The 25,030-nt window shown below is 40.4% G+C and overlaps 1 protein-coding gene across 3 annotated transcripts; it reads right to left on the reverse strand.

The window, feature by feature from the left end:
* Window positions 1–1,316: 1,316 nt before the first annotated feature.
* On the reverse strand, window positions 1,317–23,552 carry BTBD3 (BTB domain containing 3). 3 transcript variants are annotated; one of them, XM_030022810.2, is made up of 6 exons: window positions 23,467–23,552; window positions 21,639–21,725; window positions 11,082–11,346; window positions 10,413–10,503; window positions 9,799–9,917; window positions 1,317–5,697 (listed from the first exon to the last, which is right to left on the reverse strand). In XM_030022810.2, exons 3-6 carry the CDS (start codon window positions 11,222–11,224, stop codon window positions 4,665–4,667), a joined length of 1,386 nt encoding a protein of 461 aa, XP_029878670.1. In that variant the 5' UTR covers window positions 11,225–11,346; window positions 21,639–21,725; window positions 23,467–23,552; the 3' UTR covers window positions 1,317–4,664. The 3 variants fall into 3 exon arrangements, with proteins under 3 accessions (XP_029878670.1, XP_029878671.1, XP_029878669.1); XM_030022811.2 differs by lacking the exon at window positions 21,639–21,725 and having other exon boundaries at window positions 23,467–23,549; XM_030022809.2 differs by lacking the exons at window positions 21,639–21,725; window positions 23,467–23,552 and having other exon boundaries at window positions 11,082–16,870.
* Between the last annotated feature and the right edge of the window lie 1,478 nt (window positions 23,553–25,030).

Genomic DNA, 25,030 nt, shown 5'->3' on the forward strand with positions numbered 1-25,030 from the left:
GGGAACAGCGAGTCCTCCACCAAGCATGATTTTACCTGTGAGACAAACAACCGAATTCCGCTCTTGGAGTCGTCTTCCTCTCAAATCCAGAAACATCCTATCACTTTTTTCCTTCCACTTCAAACTCCTTTTTTTCTGGTGTGAATACACACATGCTTCTCTGCATTGCTGAACACAGTGCAAGAGACTGACACAGCTCTACCTCACATCAATTTCCAAAGCAAGTGCCCTAGCACTTCTGTCAGATTTCAGCTGCAAATAGAGGAGAATGTCCCTTTAGATGAGATAGGCCATCCTTCTTACCTGGTTTATCAGAGAAACTGAGGCTGCTAGCAGCACTGATCTCCTCTAACATGTCTAGTAGACTGCTGCTGCCGATGCGGTCCTTCCTGCACCACATCACACTGATATCTACCACACATTTAAGAGCTGGTATCATTAGTACGGAAGGCATAGGACAGTTCTTGTTTGAAGCCAGCTCCAAACTAATGAGCAGCACTGGACACATTAAAGGATTTGGATCAAGAATGTAGCAGTATGGTACCAAGTATCGCAGTAAGAATTCTAGAAAAACAGCTTACCAAAAGTGACAAGTTTGATGCCTGTAAACATGCTTTAATCAGAATTTCAGATGAAGTCTGAAGGTACTGTTTTTACTGGGGAAGACTTCCTCAGTTAAGTTTCCCTGTCTCTGTATCACACTGTGGAGTATTTCTTATCATTACTAGTAATATCTGAAACGTCTTAGAGATGGACATCACGGAAGTGGGGCTTCAGCTGACCATAAAAGTATTTAAAATGAGGTTTCAAATCTGGAAGAAAATTGTTAAGGAAGAAAATAGTCAGAATTCTGAATAATATTACATAATTAACTTTTCAGCAGAGAACAGCCTCTTGGCGCTAACCATGTTCTTTATTCTGATATATCAGAAACTGAAAACCATGGCCCTTCCCGTGTCAACTGTCTTTTAGAATAAACACGAGACCCTCCCCCTTCATCTCCACATACTTAATAATATTAATAGAACATTAAAATATTAATGCTAGTAGACAAGGTCTTTCATAAAGCACATAAATTAATTCATTCACTCTAGCTCCTTAGCTTAATTGTCAACCTTTCTACAACGTAACTGATTAACATTTTCATTGTTCTTGTTTTTTTCCTTAGACAACTTCTTTGGGGATCAAAAGATCTCTGAATACAAACGCTCAACAAATATCTGTGCACAAGTGTACAACAATAGAAATCACTAAGAGAGATAACTAAGTAATGGCTTTCACAGCTCATGCTTCAAAGATACTACAGGAAACAACCATTTAAGAACCATTTTTATTTTTGTTTAACGTGAATATACACATTCATGAGTCCAACAAGATCTGCACTGTGACATTAAAGATACAGTACAATAACATTCAACATGAGGTACTTCATATTTATATATATCTGTCCTTTATAAATAATGCTGTAAGCCTGCTAAGTTCAAACACTGCTCCACCACAAATGGGTGCTGGGACCTGAAGTTAGCTGAGTTTATCACAACAAATAAAAAAAAAAAAAATCCCAAAACAGTTCAGTGCAATAACTATGTAGAAATTAAAATGTTTACTTAAATACTATTTCAGATATGCAGAAAGTATATTACATCATACTCTCTTATCACAGATTCCCCTCACCAGGAAAATCAAACATACAAGTAGCAAAGATGGCCAGGTACAGTTTAAGACAGAATCTACAAAAGGATCTCTATCGACATTATGCTTACATTCCAGGTTGATACGGCTGATGCTTGCAAAATGTCAATCAATGTATTCAAGCTTGGATGCTACTGCTAAACCAACCAAATCCACATTTAGACACGTATTTAAGTGCCCTGATGTCCTAAGGTGACTGATACTAGAGACCTTCTTATATACCAGTACTTGATTCTGAGCACTGCTTGATGCTAACAAGTTGTGCTGTAAGCATCAAAAGGTATTTTGGGGTGCTTATGTTTATTCATCCATACTGAAAAACTTTACATGCACCAGCTCCTAAAACTCGGAATGGACTCAGAGGAATTAAGCTAGAGGTTGCTTTCATCCTACTTCATCAAAAAGATTTCATAAAAGTAGCAAATAAAATAATAATTAAATAACAGCTCATTTTCTACATATTACAGTTACACAGTATTCTGATCTCTTAACTTCTGTTCCAGCCAGTGAACGTAGTAGATACTTCACCTTTATTTGCAGATAAGTAAAAACCAAAAAATAAATTAGAAGTGAGAACCCAAGTCTAGTTATACCAATGCAGTACTCTGATTTGTCCCATCAGCTGAGGCACCTGTTTTTTTTCCAAACTCAGAATGTAGCTTGCTACTGCAAGCAACTTGTCAATCTGATCATCACTCAGAGTAATTACATGTACATCAACCGCTTGCTGTAAGAAAACTTAATCAGCTGATTAGCATCTTTCTCTGCTTTCAAATGTATTTAAATAAATGGAACTGCTGCTCAGATGTTGTCTAAAAGTAGATGACCATTACCTCATCACAATCTTAAGATTCCTTTTTGCAGTCTCTTCAGCAACTCTTCCTCCAGTCCATACAATTCATACTCCTGTCTATTTTAGGCTGCAGATCTAAATGTAATTAACTGGAGGTTTTTAAAATCTCTCTCTGGGAGTTTTCCATGGAGCATTCTGTTTAGATTTCACTAACAGTCTGGATTATGTACAGCTGTTACAAAAAACCAAAACATTTTTCTCTATATTTTGAGGGTATTTATAAGCAACATTCTTTCTGAAATGTAAACACACACGTATATATGTATGTATGTATAAAAAACATTAAACACTAAGATGGGTGAAAAGCATAGATGTTGCAGGGCAGTTTTTTACCTGGCTCTCCTTTTATTACCTAGAGAGTACATCTGGGCTTTGGCCATAAAGTGTTTGACATCTACACTCCAGTCATCCTTACTTCAGATGGTATTTTGGACACTGCAAAGATGTACTGGCACTTTACGATGGCCAGGGGCCAGGATTCCAACCGTCAAAAAACACTTAGAGTAACAGTATTAAACCGGTAAGAAATCATACAAGAAAAACATTTTTATTACAAAACTGACAAGTGAATTTAGGATTACGCTACATTAACGTGTTGATATACTGTAACATTAATCTTCACTCTGTCTAAAGAATCATTTGGTCCTCTCATTTTGTTAGAACATACGCAACAAACAGAACCCACTTCAAAGGTGAAATGAGATGCTTTACAATAGGTAGTGTGCCTCTGAGAAGCAACTGTCCCAATGCAATGGTGAAGGATTTTCTTGTGTTTAAACAGTACCTGTATTTCTTATTTATACTCATTTCCTTCCCTGATAAATGGAGTCATGATCCCTAATACTTTTCCAAAAAACAATACAGACATATAACAGGAAGTTTGGGAAAAAAAAAAAAATTCAGACAAGGAAAAGGTTCTGTACCACATAATCCTCTGATTGATGTGTAACCATAAGCAGTTGCCAGAGATCCAACATTAACACATTAGAGATTTCCTCCTCCTCACTGTTATCTGATAATATACACTAAGTGTAATATGACCACAGCTGGGAATCTTCTGTCTTTGTCTAAATTTTCACTGATAATGTATGGTAATAAAAATAAGAAATCTCATATTACAGGAAAAAGTCCAAGTCAGGATTGGTACGTTCTTTTGTTCCTCTATAATCTGCCTCTACCATGTTTAGGAGGAAGAAAAAAACCCCACCCAAACCAAACAAAAAATTATCCTGCATCGGATGATAGATATTAATTCCCATTTATTTAGCAAGGGTTCAAAGAAAAACCATTTAAATAGCAAATCAACTTCAATGTAGCAAAAACTAGGTCACGGGAGTAGAGTTTCAAGAGCTGCATGTACAATCTGAACATGTGCAAGTACTTCCTTGCCTTCAAGGTGGGATTCCTAGAAAATGTACTCTGAGGGTAACTTGCCAAGCCTGCATCCCCCCCTCACTGTAAACATGTCCATGTACCGTGGACATGGTCAGCATGCTGTGTAGCTTTCTGAAAGCTGCTTGCTTCTCTCCATCTTCCTGTAGCCATCCTGAACAGTTGGCTGCAGGAGAGTGTCACAGGATGAAGGTTTAAACCTCTGCTTTTTCTCCTTACAACTGAAGCACTTCTTTTGGCTCCCATGATCAAAAGCAGCTCAGTTTATTGGAAGCTCTTAAGTCTGAAGAGCAGATAGAAGAGAGCGCTATAAAACAAGGCTCTTCATTTTCTACCCCCACCTCCCCCAGAAATTACAAGCAGAAAGCAGGAAATGGAGAAAGAGAAAATGGATCAATGAAGACAGTGTTTAGTGAGATACAAGAGGGGGACATCCTCTGGTGATTCACAGGTGCATCAAAGAAAGGGTTAGCATCACCAGCAAACAGGCAACCCTCTTATAAAGCCTTTAAAACTTGCTTGTTCCTAAGAGCTTCCAGTTTAAATATTACACTTAAACTTTATCACCAACGATGCTACAAGTATAGCAAGCCAGTAACTTGCCCACAGCGTTTAGTTACATATTACCTGTACTGATCATATATTTGCAGATAAAAAGCTAAGTGTCAGTAGGCCTGAACCAGACAGGTTCTTCATAGTAAAATGCTTCGTCTCCACACACTTTCATTCAAGCATAAAATATGAGTTCGGGAATTTGCCCTCCCTGTACCCCAGTGCCATTTGTACTGTCCGAAGAGCACTGAAACTGAACAGTCACCTTCCCACACTGAACTTCTGTCATTCCTTCTTGTCCGAAATAGCTGAGTTCATTACCATCCAGAATCACGCTAGCTGTGTAAAAGGTGTCAGGCTCAATCTGCACTGGATATTCAAACCACACAGGAAAAGTGTTACTAGAACCATCTGAAAAGTATTTACTCAAGTTCTGACCTAGGATAACTCCTTGTCGTTTGAGTTCAATCTTGGCACTGTACTCTGCTGATCCACAGCTGGAGCCGTAGAGCCCAAAGCCAGCAATAAACACTCTCTTATCAACAGCAAACTGGATGCTGTCACAGCGGCCCCTGTAGCGCCACTGGTTGCTGCGGTAAGCGCAGGACTGGAAACGGTGGCATCGCTGAGGAACAAGGCCTTTACGGGGCTTGCTTACAAACTGTAACTCTGGCTTTTTGGCAGCCGTATACCAGAGGAAGATATCATTGGTTTCGTTGAGAGTCAGAATCCCAGACTGAGCAGCGCCATTTGCGAAGTCATCGAGGGCCATGGTAGGGATGCGTATCAAGTATAGAGCCTTCCCGAGGACTTTGCGCTTGTTCTCTATGGTAGCCGTTAGCTCTTGTCGCTGACACTCCACTTCAGCCCAGTTCAGAGCTGCTTCGAAAACAACAATTTCTTTGGCATTCAGAGTCTCCCTTCGGAGAATGCTTTCAAGTGTCTGAAAATCAATGTCACAGAACCCCTCAGACTTCAAAGCTAGCTCAGCTTGGGCATCAATCACTTCCCAACAGCGCTGGGTCAAGTCAGGTTCCTCGAATAAGCAGCTCTGGGAAAGCAGCACACAGGCATTCTTTGCACTTAGACTTGTCTCTAGAAAGTTGACGCAGGCGCGGGCAAGATGAGGGACGATATACTTCTTGGCAGCATAAAGAGTGGCCAGCACGGTATCTGCAGCCAAATCAATTTCATCACAATATATGTATCTGAAATAAAACACATGCATGTAACACTGCAGCTTAATGCAAAAACATAATTTGTCAACAACATCTGAAAATTAAAAACAAAGAATATTTAAATTGCTCCACAGTAAAGCTAAGCAGTGCTTTTGGGGAACACTGATTAAATCCAGAAAGAAAGTACAAACCAAATCCATCACTCATGTAAGACCATGGAAAAGAACAGGCTCAAATCTAAGGTGAATAAAACTTCACATTGGGGGACATGCTATGTAGACAATGGTTATGTTTACAAACTATGGCCCCTCCAGCTCTGTGTTCCTTCCATACATGCTTTGGCTAATGAAAGGCTATCTGCCTCAGGTAGTAGCTCCTCAAGGGCTACCTTACTTGGCTAACACAACAGTCTGGAACACGTGTTACAAAGAGTACTTGGACTGGATGTCCCGTGATGGTGAATGGTGATTTACTGAGGTGTATCTATAAATACAGGAATGAAAACAAGTTTATTGGGAATAACTAGGTAGTCTAAGAATAGAAATGCTATCAAAGTATATCAGGTGCCATCCATGTTCATAACTACTGGGTTGCGTTTTTTTAGGGGGGTGGCTTTTTTTGTGTGTGTGGTTTTTTGTTTGGGGTTTTTTTTAACAGGGTGATGAAGCATATAGGAAAAGGCACAGAATTCTAATTTTCAGGTTTCTTAATGCTTACAACATCCTAGCTCCACTAGCACAGTGTTTTCTCTCAGTTTCATTGCATAAGGAGGAAAAAAAACTTTACTGCTACGCTAGCGTGGTAGAAGAGATGAAGGTGAAATTCTATTTATGTGACTAAACTGCTGGGATTCATTGCTCAGAGAAATGAAGCATTGTACAGTTTGTTCGTTTTAATATCTCATGCTTCAGGGCCCCATTTGCAGCTGGTGAGTGCAATGTGCTAAAACCATGCCAAATGCAATTTTACTCTTCACAGGGATAAGCAAGTCTTGATGGTTATGGTTGATAAAAGTGTCTTCCTCCAGTAAAGCTGAAGTAGTATGCGACCCTGTACTAATTAAAATTTTCTAGTTAGCAGGTTTCCCAACACAATGTATTTTTTGCAGAACAGATGTGCTTATAAAGTGGAATTTGTACCTACATTTATCTGGTTATAGTTGTAAATATCTTTATTTGTATTTTTGCAGGTATAAGGTACTATCCTCCAAGCCACACTTAGAAAACATGCAGAGCAGGTACTGCTCAAGCAATATAATAAAATCTAAGAGGTTACAGAGAAAAAGAATACTTACACAGACCCAAACTTTTTTTTTTTTTTTTTTAACCTTTATTACTTGGTTTCAGCTGGGCTATTTGTAACAACAAAGAGCACATCTATATATCACTGGTTACAGGCTTAGCTCCTTTACTGTCCAAAAAATTTTCAATGTATCAATTCATTAATTTTTATGGTTCTCCTCATTGCTCTCCAACTCTTTTCTCCCTTCTATTACTTCTCTTTGCCTGCTAGTACAGCAGAGAATGATGACATCTGTTTTAAATTGAAATAGTACAAAAGTTGCTGGTTTCATATTCATGAAAGTGAAGAACTAATATCACTGATTTACAACAGACACAGCACAGATCGGCTGTCAGCAATATTCCACACTTCTAACTCTGCCAATGCACCTCGACTCTGGTCTGCAATTACTGATATTCCAGTTTCACCCTGTTCTTAAACAGAGGATTCTGCTAGACCACAGGGTTTGACAGTTTAGTAACACATTCATCCTGGGATAAGATGAGACCATGGTTCTAACTTGAACAGTCAAGATTAAGGTAAAATATAATACATTAAAGACACCAATTCAGTGTGTCAGCTAGACTATGAACTTAACCCTATTTTTAAAACTGTAGAGAACAGCCAAAGCAATTCTACTGGGAGAATAATTAGTATCTACCAGTCGAGGTATTATTTCACATGTACATCTGGCAATACCTTGTTTGATGATTGTTGTCAGAATGCCTACTATACAGTAAAAGACAAAAAAATATTTATGCTATGAGAATTCACTGTCCAGGGGAGACAAAAATGAAAAAAAAAACCAAAACCAAAACAAAAACCACCCAACCCCAAAACCCACAAAAATAAACTCAATGTATTTTCTGGTGGACATTATGATGCACCCCTCCTGCCTGCGGAAAGGAGCATATGAAGGAGAGGGCTGCTTTGGGATAGGTAAAAAGTCTTTTCCTTCTGTAGCAACAGTATCACAAGCCTTCTGCCATCCACTGCTCACAGCAGTTGCAAGCAACACTCATGGAGATGATTTCCCAGGAGGACAGAAGTGAGGGGGACCATGGCTCCCCCCAAGCTCCACCCAGTGCAGCACACGCACTGGATCCTGCGATGAGGGGAATGCTGCACTGCTGAGCAAGATCCCTTTCCCTTCCCTGCACTGTCACGGCTGCAGACACCCCTGGCGTTCACAGACACAGGAGCACTCTGCAGGTTCAAGCACACTGCATCAGTGGAAGTTAGCAATGGCAAGGTTAGCTCAACACTCACACAGACCACAAACTTTTTGTGGTCTTTTGGTTTTTTAAATAAAAGCTGAGAAGGTGAAGAATTCCATGGTTCTGGCCATGCTCTCAAAGATAGTTTTCTAAATTGCCATGGGCTAAATAATATGCCAAGACCTAGATGTCGGTATTGATACTCTCTTTTCCAGGTTTGCTTTCTGAACACATTTCTTAATGATAAATTCAGAAAGCATTCAGTTTTTATATGGCAAATCATGTTTAGCCAGAGTGAAATAGATTAGCTGTTCAAAAAGGAAGGGGGGCTAGGGAATCCAAGTATCTTGTATTTGTGCCTTGTAAAATTCTGCATGAAAGTAAAGCACAAGTCTGAGCTCTGCAGAAAACACCCGCAAAACCAGAAAGGCCCAAAGCAAGGATCCATAATGCACCTACCTACATAATGTCATATCTTAACTTTATATTCCAGGTCTACAGAACATCTGTGTAACTTCAGCTTTTCCTGGCAGTTATTGATATTTGTGCAGAACATTGCTGATGTTCATGATAACCTATAAAAACTCTATGCAACAAACTCTATATGCAACTTTGAATGTTCATGTACAGTGCCACTGAAATGTAAAAGAAAAAAAGAAACCATTCTGTAACCACGAGCTAGTCAAAACAATCTATGAAATACAATAAATTGCTAGGTAGTGATTACACCATTACATGCAAGAAAATCTGCAGCACATTAAAAGGATCACTATCAGATACTAATGTATATTCTTTATCAGAAAGCAATGGCAGTTACTAAAGCTGAAGGGAAAAAATCTTCAAAGCCATAGCATTTCTGTGATGGGGCATTTCTCTTTAATAATCAGAGTTTATAGATACATTCAAGGACAATTCAGCAGGGAAGCTGCTTCATTATGCTCATTTAGGAAAAGACAGCATTTCTTACGCAGTTTGCAAGAAGAAAAATAATGATCATGCAAACTGACTGTTTTTCCCCCATTAGAATAAAAAACCCTATTCAGGTAAACAGCCTTTTTATCACTTTCCAAATGCATCAATATGATAGATGAGGAGAAACTTACTTTTCAGAGGCTATATTCAGTAGCTTAGGGTCATTTTTTTAAGAGAAGACCTGCATACAGCAAGTTTATAAAAGAGCTGGAACGATGTCAATATGTAAACCCAGCAATTCTGGGTTTTGGGGTTTTTTTTGTGTGTGTGTTTTTAACTTTTCACTATGCTTGCAAAGTAGAACGGGGGGGGGGGGGTTGTTACAGCTGACAATTCTTTTTAGTAACTCCATTCCTTTGTGTAACATGTGTAGTGACAAATCAGATCAATAGGCATTACAGTATACAATGTGCCCAAAGATCCCCTGTCAAAGTCATTATTTGTAACTGCCTACATCATTAGTCTAATATATGCGTGCCTGGAAGTAAAGGGGGAGAGCAAAATGAGGTAAAAGTTTAAAATACTTGAAGCACAGACAGAAGAATATTTAAGCAACTGCTTTCTTTCTGTTTATACGGAAGTCTACTACTTTAACTATGACATTACCAGTGTATGTATACATCACAAAGGAAAACATATCCAGCAGATGAATGATGCTTACTTCAGCATTGCGAGAAAAGCAGCAGGCTCAACATCTGGTATACGGATTTCATCTTTGTCCTCAGCAAGCTCTCCGTAAAACATCGCATGGAATACAGAGCTCCCAACAGCCAGGACATACTGTTGAGAAAGGGAAATCTTATTTCATGCTTTAAACTGAAAGCACTGCCAACAAAAACAATGTGGGAGAGCCACTCTCAGCATACTGGGCTTCACTGACAGACTCTACAGACACACTTCAGTAAGAAATGAAGTCAAAGTTAAGAACAGAATCACACATTTTCCCTGTATTTTACTCTCATGGGCATATATGCATTAGCTACTGGAAAATGCTCATATCCACTACAGAAGTTAACCACTTCTAGAAAATCTCAAGAGTAATATTAATCAGCAGCACAAAGCAGTATTCCTAACTTTACAATGACTGCCTTAGCACAAGTGTTCTCTTTAACTGGAAACACAAAGAAAAGCAAGGGACAGACTATTCCACTGCATGTAGCCTTTTAAAATACAGAATTACGCCTGTCCCAGAAGAGCCGAGCCTCCCACGCTACGTAACCGTGGGAGCTCTCTCCGGCTAACCCCGCCTGAGCTGATAATGCAGCTGTTGCTTACTTTGTGTCCTGGCAGCCGCTGGGTCCCACCTGGTGGCCCGACCACAAAATGAACATCTGCCATCAAGTCATTGTTGAACATCACTGCATTTCTACAAACAGAGGTAGTTGTGTTAATTTATGGTGCCCAGTAATTCTGTGCTTGGCCCAGACCCAAGAAACGTAATTTCTTAACAATTTAAAGTTGCATGTTAGTAAAGAGAAGCAGGTCACACTTTGTTTTAAGCTACTTTATACATCATCACACAAATATACCAGATAAAAAACTAAGGGGGCAAACATGTGTCTGTGTGCAATAAAAAAAAAAACAAAAAACCAAACCAAAAACTTATGATAACTTTTCAAAAAGTGGAAATCAAAAAGTCAAGAGCATGTATCACTGAAAATCTCCACCAAGGTCTAAAGCAAATCATTACGGGTATGCTGCTGCTTCCAGCAACATTTTTATTTACTCAAAACAAACAGCTGCACTGTCTGGAAAAGAGATATTAAAATATTTTCCACTAGCAAAATACTTGTTTCACACATACAGAGAAAAAAGAAAAAAAAAAAAACAAACAACTGTGTTTTCTTCACCAAATAAACTAATAAACAAACATATACATTACAAACATTTCGCTACTTTTCACCCCTCCATTCAAACAGCAAAAATAAACCGCCCTGAACTTACCTCTCTCTGATGGTTGGATAAAGTCCTTGCCAATTAGGTGCAGGAATAGTGTTGTTGTTATTGAGATTTTGCTGGTGGTACTGCTGGACAGCAGTTGTATTAGTGTTGGCTGGTTTCTTTCGGGGAAAAATATCAGCAGCCATCTTCTTCTTCTTTTTGGTCTTCAAGGTAATGATTTCATAGCAAACTGGAGGCAATTTGCTGCTGCTACTGCTGCTGCTATTTCCCTTCTTAGAGCTCTTCTTGGACCTGTTCTTAACCGTCTCTGGAAGCATCAAGAAGAAGGTGAGACATTTCATGTTCTTTCCTTTCTCATCTACCATGAGTATACTTGTCTGTAAAGCTAGATAGCCTAACTAGCTAGAAACATTAAGAAATGCACGTGGAAGCTGTTAAGCAGAGAGCAGCAGAGCTGAGAGTTTGCTTCTTTTCCAGCAAGACAAGGTGACCTTTCCAGTGCACCGAGTAAGAAACTGGCTTTAAGTTTGATCCAGTACTTGAATCGTTAAATACACCCCCATCATTCCTGCCAGTTTTACTTCTTTCCAGATTTCCTGATCAGGAATCGCCTGCAAGCGCTACACCCTGCGAAGAGGGTATGCGCGTGGCTGTAGCACCGGCTTTCTGAAGGGAGCTGGCAAGATGCACACCGTAGCACTGCTAGGCTGCTCGGCACGCTGAACTTGTGCGTTGAACGGATCGGAACAGAGTAGGTATTGCAGCCCTGCAGATGGAGTCAGCCAGCATTCGGAGCCAATAGCTGAAGTCACCGATAACGATTGGACCCAGCCGCACAGTGACACCTATTGTAACGTATGCCGCTCTGACATTAAAGCGACAGCAGTTGCGCTCTTCATTTCATACGTAGCGCTAAGTAATAAAGTAATAAATAGCATGCACAGTTGCGTAAGTGCATGACTGGCCAGAAGAAGCCTGTGTGTTTTAGCTCTCCTTGATGCTGCTTGAATTTTCACAGGGGAAGCAATAAAAAGTTGAAATCAGGTAGAAAGACGTACTTGAGTCTAAGTATTCCTGTGGGAGCTATTTCCACATGCAGTCGATATTAGCATGACTTCGTATGTCTCCAGTATTCCCACAAATCCCTACCATAACAGTTGTTCAGCAAAAGCACACTACAGATATCAGAACCAAATTAAAGCAATCAACTAGCCGCAGCAAAGACAGCGATGCAGTTAAACAATCCCTTTCAGCGCAGCTTCTACTCCAGTGTAACGTGAATAGAGATGAGGTCACAGCTTTAGCTTTAACTCCTTATGTTTCTAGATAACATAATAGCCTTTAACAGGGGTCCCAAATCACTAAGCACTGCTAATTAAGCTAGCTTACACCAGACATGGCTGCACCACATCAGAAGAAAACTTCTAGATATGCAATTAGATTAAAGCAAACCAGAGTGAATATATTTAATCAATATTTTAAAGCACTAAATGAAAAAATCTGCATGATTTAGAGAGTCTCAGGCAGAAGTCACTCCTCGAGATGAAAACACACTCCGATTTTATACACAAATACTTTCTGAAATAAACAGGATATAAGCTATCCCTACCAAACCATTTAAATAGCAAAGAATACTAATTTTCAGTCATTAGTTTACTTAGAACTTAAATTTAGATCAGATTTCCTTAACAGTAGGTCAAGTGTATAAAAAAACCAAAACCAAACACGTAAACGTAGCCACTTAAAAACAAAAGCAGGGAAATAAAAAATACTAGGTATTAGGTGTCAATATTCACACCTTAAGATATTGGGGGGGGGATAATTAAAATAAGATTTAATAATTATTCTCAAGTTTTAAAGAAAAAAATCCCTTTTGCTTTCAAAGCAAATTTAGCCACTTTTAGCCTTAATTAGTTTTGCTGGACAAGAGTACAACAGCAAAATTAAAGTGATCAAAGGTTGCTGGAGAAATGGCTGACTTGCTGAAATCCCTGACAGAAATCTGCCACTGACTTAAACTGAAGCACAGAAATGTTACTCAGGCTATTTATTGAAACACCATCACAACTGCTTGAATCACAGCTATAGCTTTGTAACACACAATCTCTGGGTGTCTTTAAACCTGAAACTGTAAAACCTAAGTACAGGTATTTCAAAGATTATCAGGTCTTCTTGGGAGACATTCCATATTAAACACTAACTAGACACCCTGGCAGTTGGCCACTTAGAGACTTCACTGCAGTGGTTTGAGATGATACCGTTTCCAGACACACATCTATCCTCTCTGTTTGAAGTCACTGCTTATGGAAGGGGGAAACAGAAGGATACATGCCCATGCCTCGGCTACTACATTTCACAACCCAATGTCTTAGAGCAAAATCTCCTTCACCGGTAATTTTAAAGAAGATGGTGCCTTATGCCTGGTGTGGCTGAAAGGCAGAGATACATTCCTAAATACATTGAGAGGCAGGCTATGTAATTTCCAAAGAAATAACTTTTCTAGCAAGCTTTTCTTTCTCTCCCCCCCGCCTTTTGTTTTTACTTTTTTTATCTGCAACAGATTGATTTGGAAGGGAAACTAACCACCTAAGCCATATTGAACTGTAGAGAGGTAAAAAAAGGGGTAAAGGAGAAGAAACTGATCCCACCGATGCGATGGTTATAACTGCTTACAGCTGAGAGTTTGTAACAGGGACACAGCAAGTACTCTCAGCACAAAATCTGAGTTTGTTGAGTTTACCTAAGTTTTTTTCCCCTCCTTATGTAAATTTCCAGCCCTTCTAGTTACAAAAATAACCCTTTTGCCACTGCACAGGACAGACATTTCAAAAGAAAGCAGTTCTAAAAAATCCTTAAAGATAAGAAAAACCATGCATTCTGCAGAAAATCTGGTTCTCAGCATTGCAGTTGGCAGAAGGCAAAAGATAGCAATCAAAGATGAGAGATTTGATTTTCATTCCATAAATCCATTTTATAGACTACTAAAGTATACAAAAGTCAAGGTCCTTGCACATTTTTTCAAACCATTTGACCAGTACAAATCCAAAGGTTATACACACACCTGATAAGGTCACTGGGAGGCTACAGAAGAGAAAGAAAATGGCAGACGGACTGGCTGGTCAACTCATTCTGGGAAAGATCATAAACGTGAAGCCATAGGAGTCCACGATACCTTTGACTTCTGTAAAACACAACGCATGTATAGCATGTTGTGCTTTCTTGGGAAAGGAAGGGAGGGAGAAGCTGCAGCTGAAACATGTTCCACCTGAATCCAGAAGTCAGACAGACTCCCCAGGAGACAAGTATTTTCATGACAGGATAAAAATCCGCTCCAGTAAATAGAAAGCCTAACCGCCATCTTAGCCTGTTCTTAAGCCACCCACCAAAATCTGGTCTGCTATAACTGGAAAATAGTGTCAATTCCACAACAGACTGCAAAAGTTCCTATGAAAATCTACAAACCTGTTACAGACTTTATACCACCTTCCACTGCACTTTATCAGCTTAGAAACTAACTCTTCTAAACCAATCATTAGATGCATGTGAAATGGGAAAAAAACACCAAAGAATTAGTTCTAGTTTTACCCACTATTCTTTCCATTTTGGCAGCAACTTCCATTTATTTTCCTACAACATAGTTTTCTTCTTTTACTATACATATACTGTTAATGAATTTACAAATCAATATATTAGCAGTCAGTAAAAGCAACCTATGAACTACTTACTCCCTGTTGAAAGACTAGTCAAAACCCCAAGTCCAAATCAGTCTGTCTCTGGCAAGAGGATCAAGGAAATTGACCTCCTCTCACCCAAAGATCTATCAGTTTTTGAAAGCTTATTACAATGTGTTCCTAATCTTCTTCAGCAATTCTAATTTTTCTTCATTTACTATATATTAACAGAACCAAACTTGATATATACAACTTAGAAAAAGGGAAATACAGTTCTTCAAAGGCACATTAATCTTTATTTTATAAGCAAAGAGGTCAAACCACAAATACTTTAACTTAAAGGGTGTAGGAAATTCCACGCTTAAATCTTAACACTGGCCTAATGAAAATCCAAAATGCTAGAGGTGAAGAATTAAGCAAAGGACTATATTCTGAGGCTGAGATACCACGCATCAAGTTACATGCCCCTTTCAAATTATTAGAAGCAAGTTACAAGCCCATGGAAATCAGTTCCTGATTAAATATTGCGAACAACAGAAGCGTCAATTTTGCTCTTCAAATCCAAATGTGTGCAATATACCTGCAATTGCAGTTTCATTTATTCCTTAAGACCATAATATACCTTCACACCATTGTGAGGGTTGGCACAGGAGTCATATTATAGCCCAGCTCTTGGTACAACTTTTAATAGTATGGTACTACTGTAATTATGCCTTTCTAAAGGTAACTTCCAATTGAGAAATCATTGAATTTCCAGGGTTGATGGGAGTACTCTTCCTCATATTACATCAGTCTCTCCTGCTGCAATAGCAAGTATACCCAAGTTTTTATATATTTTGTTGCTTCTTCTTCTAAGTTTTGTTTTTCTATATCTCTCATTTACAGGTCCATTCTTCATGTAGTACCACAAACTGGACAATTCTATAAAAAACACACTTTCATCAAAATTCCCAATTGTCTGTTACAACCAGATCATGAATAAAGGAATGAATTCCAAGTAGGCAATGAGAAAATGCATATATTTCTTTTTTGTAAAGTTGCCAAGTCTGTCCCTTGGCAGTTATTATCCCTATGCATTATTAACATTCTTTGTTTAAATTCTGTATTTCCCCTTACAAGGAAACAAATTTCAGACGATACAGCTTGATTAACCAAAATAAACACACACCGTTACTGTTTAACAAATCTACCTGTCCACTGCTAACTTTCATTGAATTTAAGTTGACTTTAAGCACTCATTTAAAAATGGAATGTACAAATTCAAAAAACAAATAAACAAAAAAACCCCCCTCAACAAACCCAACCCACACAGCTGAGGAGCCTAGTTCTGTTTACCTATCTATGAATTACGTAGTCACTTCGAAGAATCCTTCCTGATCACCACGCCAACCCTTTTGTTTGTAAAAACGCTCATTTGGAAAGCGGACTAATAGCTCTTCTCTTGATTTCCTCAAGTAAAAAAATGTAATTAGAGTTGACAAAATCTTCCAACCTCCCCTCTCCTAAGTTTCTGACTGGCAGCACTGAAAGTAACCAGGATTGCATCCACTTCATTCTGTTGCATAGAAAAGCTGGCCCTGAACTCCTACTCAGTAAGGCCTTCTATGGAGAGGTTAGGGGAAAAAAAAAAAAAAAAAAAAAAGACAACTAAAAGCAGGGAGAAAGATGGGCAAAATTGTAAAGACTCTCAGAGAAGCCAGAATATAGGGTAAAAAAAATAGAGAGCATTTCTTTCCCAGAATAGCCAAGAGCTGGGAAAGAGTAGAATAGTATCAGCGTAGAACCGCATCTTGAACCAACACTAGAAACTTTAAACCAAAGTCCAAAATAGCTAAATTGTATTTTGCTATAGGTCCTATACTACACTAGCAACATATACACTGGCAAATATTCTTCTTAACTGCTTAGAGTTTAAAGCATGAGGATTTAAACACTTTGTGTAATATTATCCACTAAGATAGTTTTTACATTTTTTTTCCTAAATGCCCTTAATGCTTTAAAGAAAACAAAAGCAGAAAGCCCTGAGCACCCCAGTCAACAGGTAAATACAAACTTACATAAAATAGAAGCTTAAAGAATCAGTATTCAGATGTCTTTTACTCTTTCATTCTTGTATTATTTGCTACCATATAGGCTATGTTGCTGCATGGCACTTCTTTTTGGTCTTCCTACCAAAGCAGCCTTAATCTTTTTAATATGTCCTTTTTGTATCTGCAATCATTTTCATTTTTTTTTTTTACAGCAATTCCCTTTTTGAGACAAAGCAATCAAAACAAAACATTATATTCAAGAGTAACATTTAGCCCTATGTTTACTTGCGAATAAACAACCACTTTCCTTCTGTGTGGATTTCAATTGGCTCTCCATGAACCTGTTCCTACACAAAGTGCAACACCTCCTGCTGTCATTTTTTCCCCCTTACTTTCTTGCTTAGCTGCTTAAAGTTTGCAATTTAACCCCAGTTTGGGGCAATTTAGGCCCCAAACACAATGTAACACAAAAAACTTCTCTACATTGTTGGGTTTTGTTTTTAAAGTTAAAGGTTTTGTTCCCAGCTGGGTCAAAATAAATATACCTAGTGTATTAAAGTGAGCAAGAAAAAAAAATGTTTAAAATTCTCCTCTTTTTTTCATTATGATTTCAATGCCATGCTTGCTGCATGAATGACAGTCCATATAAACCATAACCACATAAAGAAAGGCTTATGTTTAAACAACCTACAGTGAACAACACATTGATCCCATTACAGTGAATTATCACACAAATGTTCTCTTCCATGCATATGGAAAGAAGTAATGTGAAATGCTTCATTACAACACAAAATATATGATTTTACCAGGCTGCTGAGATATATTCCCCAATACCATAGTTTGGGAACTGCAGGTAGAAAATAACCCAGAGCAGAATTTGCAATTTATTCTATATACATTAATTTGCTTCTTGATAGTTCAAAGTGAAAACAAGAATTATAAATGAACTTTGAGGTGAGAAAACCTGCAACTACAAAATGAGAATTCAATTCAATGTTACAGGAGATAAACTGTTTTTCTACTAATTTAAAAGTGTCAAATTATGCATTTCTTCCCCATCACTACTACGCTAGCTTGTCCATTTCATTTCATGTTGAGTTTTGCTCTTGACAATCTGTGGGGTCAAAAAATAAGTTCCTTCTTAGTGGCTACCATTTTTTTAAATTTATTTCTAAACATGATATTGCAAACCTGAAAGCATTCAACCTTTTTTAAGAGAGGTCAACTTTAATTCTACTCTGCCTCTTACCAAAACTGACTTACAAAGGAAAGATCAGATATCTCAGGAAATTGGTAATGAGATACAGTGGTTTTCGTCTCTAGGTCACTAATTCTAAATTGACCGAGGTCAACGGTAATCAAAAGTCATTAGCATTTAATGATTGTTCAGTGCCCTGTGAGAAAGAAGCTAGTGATCTTTGTGCACTTCAGAAAAACCACCACTACAATTAGTACTCACATGCTGTCTATTTCAAGGGAGAGATTGGGATCGGATGACTACAGACAGAGCTTCCTATCTCACAGACAGATCTTGCCTATGTAGACAAACCTTTATACTAATTTTAACTTGGCTCAGAAACTATTCTTTTTAAACTGAACAGTTAAATCAATATAGGCTCTGTAAAGGGCAGGTTGTAAGGCAACCAGTCCTGCTCCTTTACATCAGCAGTTCCCAAATATCTTTGTCCTCCTACATAGAGTAAATCTGCAAAATGCAAATGCTAACACAGATAAAGAGAAGACACTTTCTCAGCGAGTCCTTGCTTGTAAGAACCGATGGTACTAGAAGAGTAAGTACCCCGTGAGCATCCACAGGGAGACTGGATTACAGTTGCTTATGTTGGCATATAATTCAATGACTACGTTTTTCACATGCAGATAACCTACTTTCACCACGTCAAACCATAGCATTGAAGTACTCCATGGGACAAAAGAGAGGGAGAGGCTATTGCTACCACCCACGCCATACCTGTTCCGTGGCCTGCAAATTTCAGTCTCCTAGAACTGCCGTGCTACAGGCACCTTCCAACAAGGTTAAGAAAAACAGAGGGGACTTTTGGAAAGCTTGGTTAGGTGGTGTAATGTAAATGTCATTAACGTCTGTCATGGGAAAACTACATCATGCTAATCCATAGTTTTACATCTAGTGAAGTTTAGGGAACATGTAGCTTAAAAACCCAAAGCAGATCAGCAACTCAGCACACCTGTGTTTACAGCAGAACAACATATCTGGACCCATTCAGTATTTTAAATGGGGGAAAAACTGGTACAGCTTCTTGTTCCCACTGCATTTTAAATGACAAAAGAGGAAGATTACCCCAGTTAGTGAAAGAGGAACAGGTCAGTCCCTTGGCAAACCAAGCATTTGATAAGAAATGCGTTCTGAAACGCGGTTGCTCTCGCTTCTCAAAATTGAGAATCAAAACCCGTGAGTAACAACTCTTGCAATGCTTTTACAATTGTTTAATAACCCCAATTTTTAGATATGAGAGACTGATTGCTGCTAACCTGAGCTGCATCCAAATAATTCAAGGAATGGAACCAAATGTTACACCCATTAAACTGCACTGTACTGAATTAATCTTCCTTTGCCACACATTAGAAGCTGTGGATCCTGTTACTTGCTCTAACTTTGTTTCCAGACTCACAGCACACGCAGCCTCTGAATGGCCATTCCACAGGGGGATGAAGATATTGCCAAATTTTTATCTTATCAACTGTTTTAGAAAATCAGATTTACCTTCCTTTGCTGCAAACATTTCAGTCACACTTGCCTGTTAGATCAGTTATGCTTTAGTATTTTGATCAGTTTCTCCTCCTCTTTACAAGTGAATTGCAGCTACTTTGCAGTAATGAATTTTCAAGACGAACATACATACTCCTCAAATTCTGGTTTCAGAATGTATTTTTAAGCATTAAGACGTATTTGTCTAGCAATGTTAAGATATCCTAAATGTCTGTTCTCCTTCACAATAACTGTTTCAGAGACCCAAGGACACATCAGAACTTGAGAAGAAGAAAAAAACAAAAAAAATTAAGGAAGGTGCAAGTAATCAAACATGAGAGCATAATTAAGGGACTGTGCAAGGTAAACATACATACACATTAGTTTTATGTATTATAAAGTTTCATAGTATGAAAACCTTTACTTTTTCTTGGTATACATTGAGTAGTATCACCTTGGTCTGATAGGAGAGTATTACTGAAGACAAAAAAATCAAATAGTGCTAATAAGTCAAATGCACCTAGGTGCGCTTTGTTTAAGTGCATTATATTACCCTAATATCACACAGCATTCTTTTGAGCTATGTTTCTCGATAGAAATTAAGCAAGCTGCCTAATAGGGCAGAGGTTTCTTTCATCTCCAAGTTGAACTGTATGCTGAGGACTCCAAAGGAAGGCAAAATAACTGCAACAAAGGGACAGTGTAAGCCACTGCGTACATTTCTGTTGTAAATAATACACAGCTAGCTTTAGCTCCTCCCCAGTGTTAAGAGTATGGCTTGCACTTTGCTCCCCTGCTAAGTGGGCAAGGTGACATGCCGTTAAGTAGCATGTGGCATATTATGGATTAGATTTTAAAGGGGTTTTCTTCCATCAACTATTGCAAGCCTACATATAAAATCTCACACCTATCAGGCACAAGCAAACATGCTACCTAACTGAAGAGTTGCTTTCTTTTCATACTTGCAGAAAACCCTTGCAACCAAGCATGCTTTGAGCAAACAGGGAGGCAGCAAAGATGTAATTCCAGAGAATGTAGGTTTTTTTAAGAAAATGGCTCCTTTAAATTGCTTTGGATGTGAAGAGGAGAAACTGCAGCTAGAGTGAATACAGAGTGTAACCTGGTACATGCATAACCTGTCACAGGAGGATGTTATCAACAAGTCCTTCAGTCCTGTACTGAAATGGTATATGATCCCCTGGTGAAATATTTATTCAGGATATCAGGTAATCTCATGATACAGGTAACGGGGCTGGACAAGGTGATGTCTCAAGGTGCCTTCCAAATTTGTTTTCTGCGATTCTACACCCTACTTACCCAGGACAGCCAGCAGACATTCACAGATCACCAACCAGTTCACCAGTGTTTTAAAATGCAAACACTTTCCAGACATTGGACTCCCTTGGTTTTATTTTACTCTGACTCGCTGAGTTATCAAACTCAGATACGGCAGCAGGATCAGAAAACAGACAAGTCAAGCCCGGAAAATGGGAAGTTTGCAAATTCAAATGAAGTGACCTTTTACTTAAGTGTCATGTCGTGTTCCCCCTCCCCCCCCGCCAGTTTTCTGACATACATACATATAATGTGGTTTTGTAATTAAGGCATGGGATTGGAATTCAATTTCATGGCAGAAAACAGAACTGAAGACAACTTCCACTACAGAAAGCTTTTAATCTTTTCCTTCCAAGATTCCCATCTCTTATTTCCTTGTTTTGCCTTACCTATCAGCTCTTTGAGATAGAAAGTGTTGCTTATCACTTATTTGTATAGTGCCTCACAAAACAGGGCTTCCATGTCAGCTCAGGTATCTGAACATTTGCTCGTGTAAAACAAAACAATAGCCAGCAAGGTTTGAGGAGTTAGTAGAGAGAGTGTCACAGGAGAACTATCTTGAATTATCAGAGAAAGCTAATGCTGGGCATGGACAATATTCTGTTGCAAAACTAGTGTCATTTGCGCAAGTTCACACAACAGGTGAAGGCCTAAATTTCTTCTGACAACACAATGCACAGCTTATCAATCATCAGACCTCTGTTTTAATTGAGCCTACCCTAACACTGATGCTTTCATCATAGACATAACAACTGTTTGGTAACTTTAGAGATAAATATTTGCTCACAGGCTTTAACAAGCACGTGTCCAAATAATAAAAATTACTGTTGCAACTTACATCTTTTTTTTCAACCTTAAAGGACAAGCTAAAGGAATTCCACATTGCTTTTGAAAGGTGTTTCCTCCAGGGCAGAGCTGAGGATCACTGGAGGGGAAACAAGGAAAGTTATTGTGCAGTTAGCTGCAGCGTACTTACATGGGGGATTAAAAAAAAGCATTGCACTCTAAATTCAACTGCGGCAATCCTGCGGAACTTATTTCAAATGAGTAAGGACCTAAGAGATTTGATCTGCAAAGTTAAATTACCCAGAAAACCCAAGATACTGTGCATTGTGACATACTGCACATACTTTCTGTAGGAAATGGTGAGATGACTTCTTTCCCACTAAAATAAAAGCTATTTTGAGCCTGACTCTAGCATAAAAGTTAAAGTAGCATCAAATATGGTATTGTATGCCTATAACCCAACATCACACCTCTCTACAAAAAACAATCAAAAAGCCCAGGACACATATTGAAGTTTGACATTCAGATCACATGCTGAAAACAAAGTATGGTGACAACTAACAACGGTGCAGAAAACCTGCACCAGCACTCTCCAGATGAGACATAGTCTGTTGTTTTAATTAGGTATGTTAGTAATCATCATTTTAGAAACACTTAAATATCATAACTTCAGTTCAAACTTTTTGTCACTTTCAAGCAAGAACAACTCACTACTCCCTCCTATTTTAAAATGCATCACCAGTCAGGAAACAGTATAAGCAAATTAATTTATAAACCTGAAGGTTACCACAGGTGGACTTTCACAAAACAAACAGGAAAATAGTAAATTGTAAAGGTGCGGACCCTTAACTGAAACTAGTCAGTCTTCAGACATAGGTACATAAGGAAATTCAGCCAACAACGTGGGGAAGAGGAGGTGGTACTTATGTCAAACCAAGTGCAAATTATTAATTGTTCCTCTAAGAAGTTTATTGAATTGATACTTAAAATACTTCTTCTTTAAAAGAAGCATTACTTTAAGCAGAAAAAAAAATACCCCAAACCCCAACTTTTAGGTTTACATAACTCTGAATTTTTTCCAGGTGGAAGTGCTAGCCTACACACACCCACCCGCGGAAGAGCCCACTGCCCAGGCGGTCAGGCATGTTGGCACTGCCGGGTCCCAAGTTCGGTGCTCCTGGCACTTCATCTTTGATCCCAAACCACCCGACCCTTACAGCGGTTTATCACCACCGGTTCACTCCCAGTACCGCGACGAAGCCAACCCGCTTCTGTACAAAAGGCAGCTGCATACTCGGGGCGGGGGGAGGAAAAGTAAGAATGAAACCTCTCGAAGCGGCTTAAGACACAAATAACGACTTTGATCAAGCAAACACCGTTTTCCAAGGGGCTCTTTGTGCCGGGCGAGCCGACCGCTTCAGCGCCGGGCCGGGCGCTCGGGGAACCGCTCCCCACCGAACTCCCCGCCTCTCACTTCCCAAGTTTCGCGGCGGGCGCGGGCAGCTCCCGCCGGTGCCGGCGCTCAGGTGCGGCCGCTCCGCCCTGTCCCTCACGGAAGCGTCCCCGCAGGGCGGCTGGGGACCAACGGCCGCCTGCCTGCCCGCCCCGGACCCGGATCCCCCGCCGCCACCACAGCCCGGCCGGCCCGCCCGCCCGCCCGCCACCGGGAACGGGCGCCACCGCCCCGACGCGCCCCTTACACCCGGCGCCGCGGCAGGCGGCAGCTCCCTCGCCCACCCCAGGACGCCCCCGGCCCCGCAAGGCGCGGGGCCCAGCGGGGCCGCACCGCTCCCCTCACCGCCGCCGCCCCTCCCCGCCCGGTAACGGCCGTAACGGCCGCCTCGCGCACCGCCCGTCCTCCCCCCGCCCCCCGCACTGACCTGAGGGCGCCCCCGCTCCCGGGGCGGCGGGGCCCCTCGCAACGGCACGCGCAGCCCCGCCTCGAGGACGCGCCCGCTCGCCCCGCGCGCACGCGCACGCCGCGCACGGCACCCCGCCCGCCCTCTCTCCCCGCGGGCGCGAGCGCGCAGCCCGCGCGGGCGGGGCGTGGCGTGGCGCCGGGGACGCGCGTGGGCTCAGCCCCCAGCGCCGCGGCCTCCGCGCGGGGCCGGCAGCGGGGGGGGGGGGGGGGCTCCGGCGAGGCCGCCCCTGCGGCGGCGGGCGGGTAGTCCTACCCAGCGCTGGATTCACGCCTCCCGTGGGGCCATCGCGCGTGGGGGCGCTGGCAGCCGACCCCGCCAGCCGCGTTTCTCCAGTCCGGCGGCGTTTGTTTGTTTGTTTTTTCCCCTCAAAAACAAGGCCCAGCCCTATGAGAGGGCACCACCGGCCCTCGCCCCACGAGAGGCCAGTCAGAGCCTGGCCCCGCCGCCTGCCGAGGTGCTGGGGCTACAGGGGCCGCCCAGGGCCTGCAGGGTGCCAGCAGCAGCAAAGACCTCAGGTTTCGCCGCCAAAAATGGGGCTTTGGCACCAAAAAAATAGTTTAGAAAAGGTGGGAGTCAAACTAACCACCTCTTTTTAAAATTAAAAATCCCACTAGTGCCTGAAATAGAAACGCATTCTTGGCTTATCACATCCAACCTGTTTGAGGATTCACCCTCTAAAAAAGTGATTATTTTTTGTGTGCACCAGTATCTGTGAGGAGAAGAGTTCACCGTTCCCTTTAGGGAACAGCTTTTTTTGATTTGCAAAGTTATAAGGACCAAATATTTTTTTCCATATAAAACATTGCATTTGTCTATCCACTCTTACTGCCCCCACCTCTAAGCAAGAAAGAAAATAAAAACAAACCCTACAGCAGAAACTCCTCTGACCGCAGCATCCACGTTTCATCCCAGTCCCAGCAACAGGCAGCCTGAGAATGAACCACCCTTCCCCCTCACATTTTTTTAGTTTTTTTCCAAATAAACCCAATCACACAATAAGAGATTAATGCCGTACATCCTTCCTTGCATGAGCTGTTCCCATCCTGCTGCTCATAGGATTGCAGGCTTAAAAAAAACAAAACAAAACAAAAAAGGCAAAAAGCAGCAAAATGTTTTTTATTTTTGAGCTGCTGAAGAAATAATCAACAGGGATAGAGGCATTTCCAGGATCAGTGCCTGGGTTTATCCATGAGCTTCATAAATAAGGGATTTCTCATAACGCTGGTGTATCTAACCACGTGGGAAATTAAAATGTGTTGCTAGCATTTATTTTTAAAAGCGTAGCAAAAGGCTTTATTTGAAGCTTTAGGGTCGGTTGTGGGTTCCCCCCCCCCCCCCCAAAGAAACAATTATTTCTGGAATCACTGCTGTGTCCAGCTTCAGTCTCCCATGAACGTTCATTTTTTTTTATATATATATATATTCTATACATGTTATTTGAGCAGATACCTTCACAATGTGAAATTAGGCATATCTGTGGATAATCAGTACTTTGCTTTTCCCATTTTAATATTTTAGCTAT

This window comes from Aquila chrysaetos, chromosome 8 (assembly GCF_900496995.4).
Source record: "Aquila chrysaetos chrysaetos chromosome 8, bAquChr1.4, whole genome shotgun sequence".
In the NCBI taxonomy this organism is placed as follows: domain Eukaryota; kingdom Metazoa; phylum Chordata; class Aves; order Accipitriformes; family Accipitridae; genus Aquila; species Aquila chrysaetos.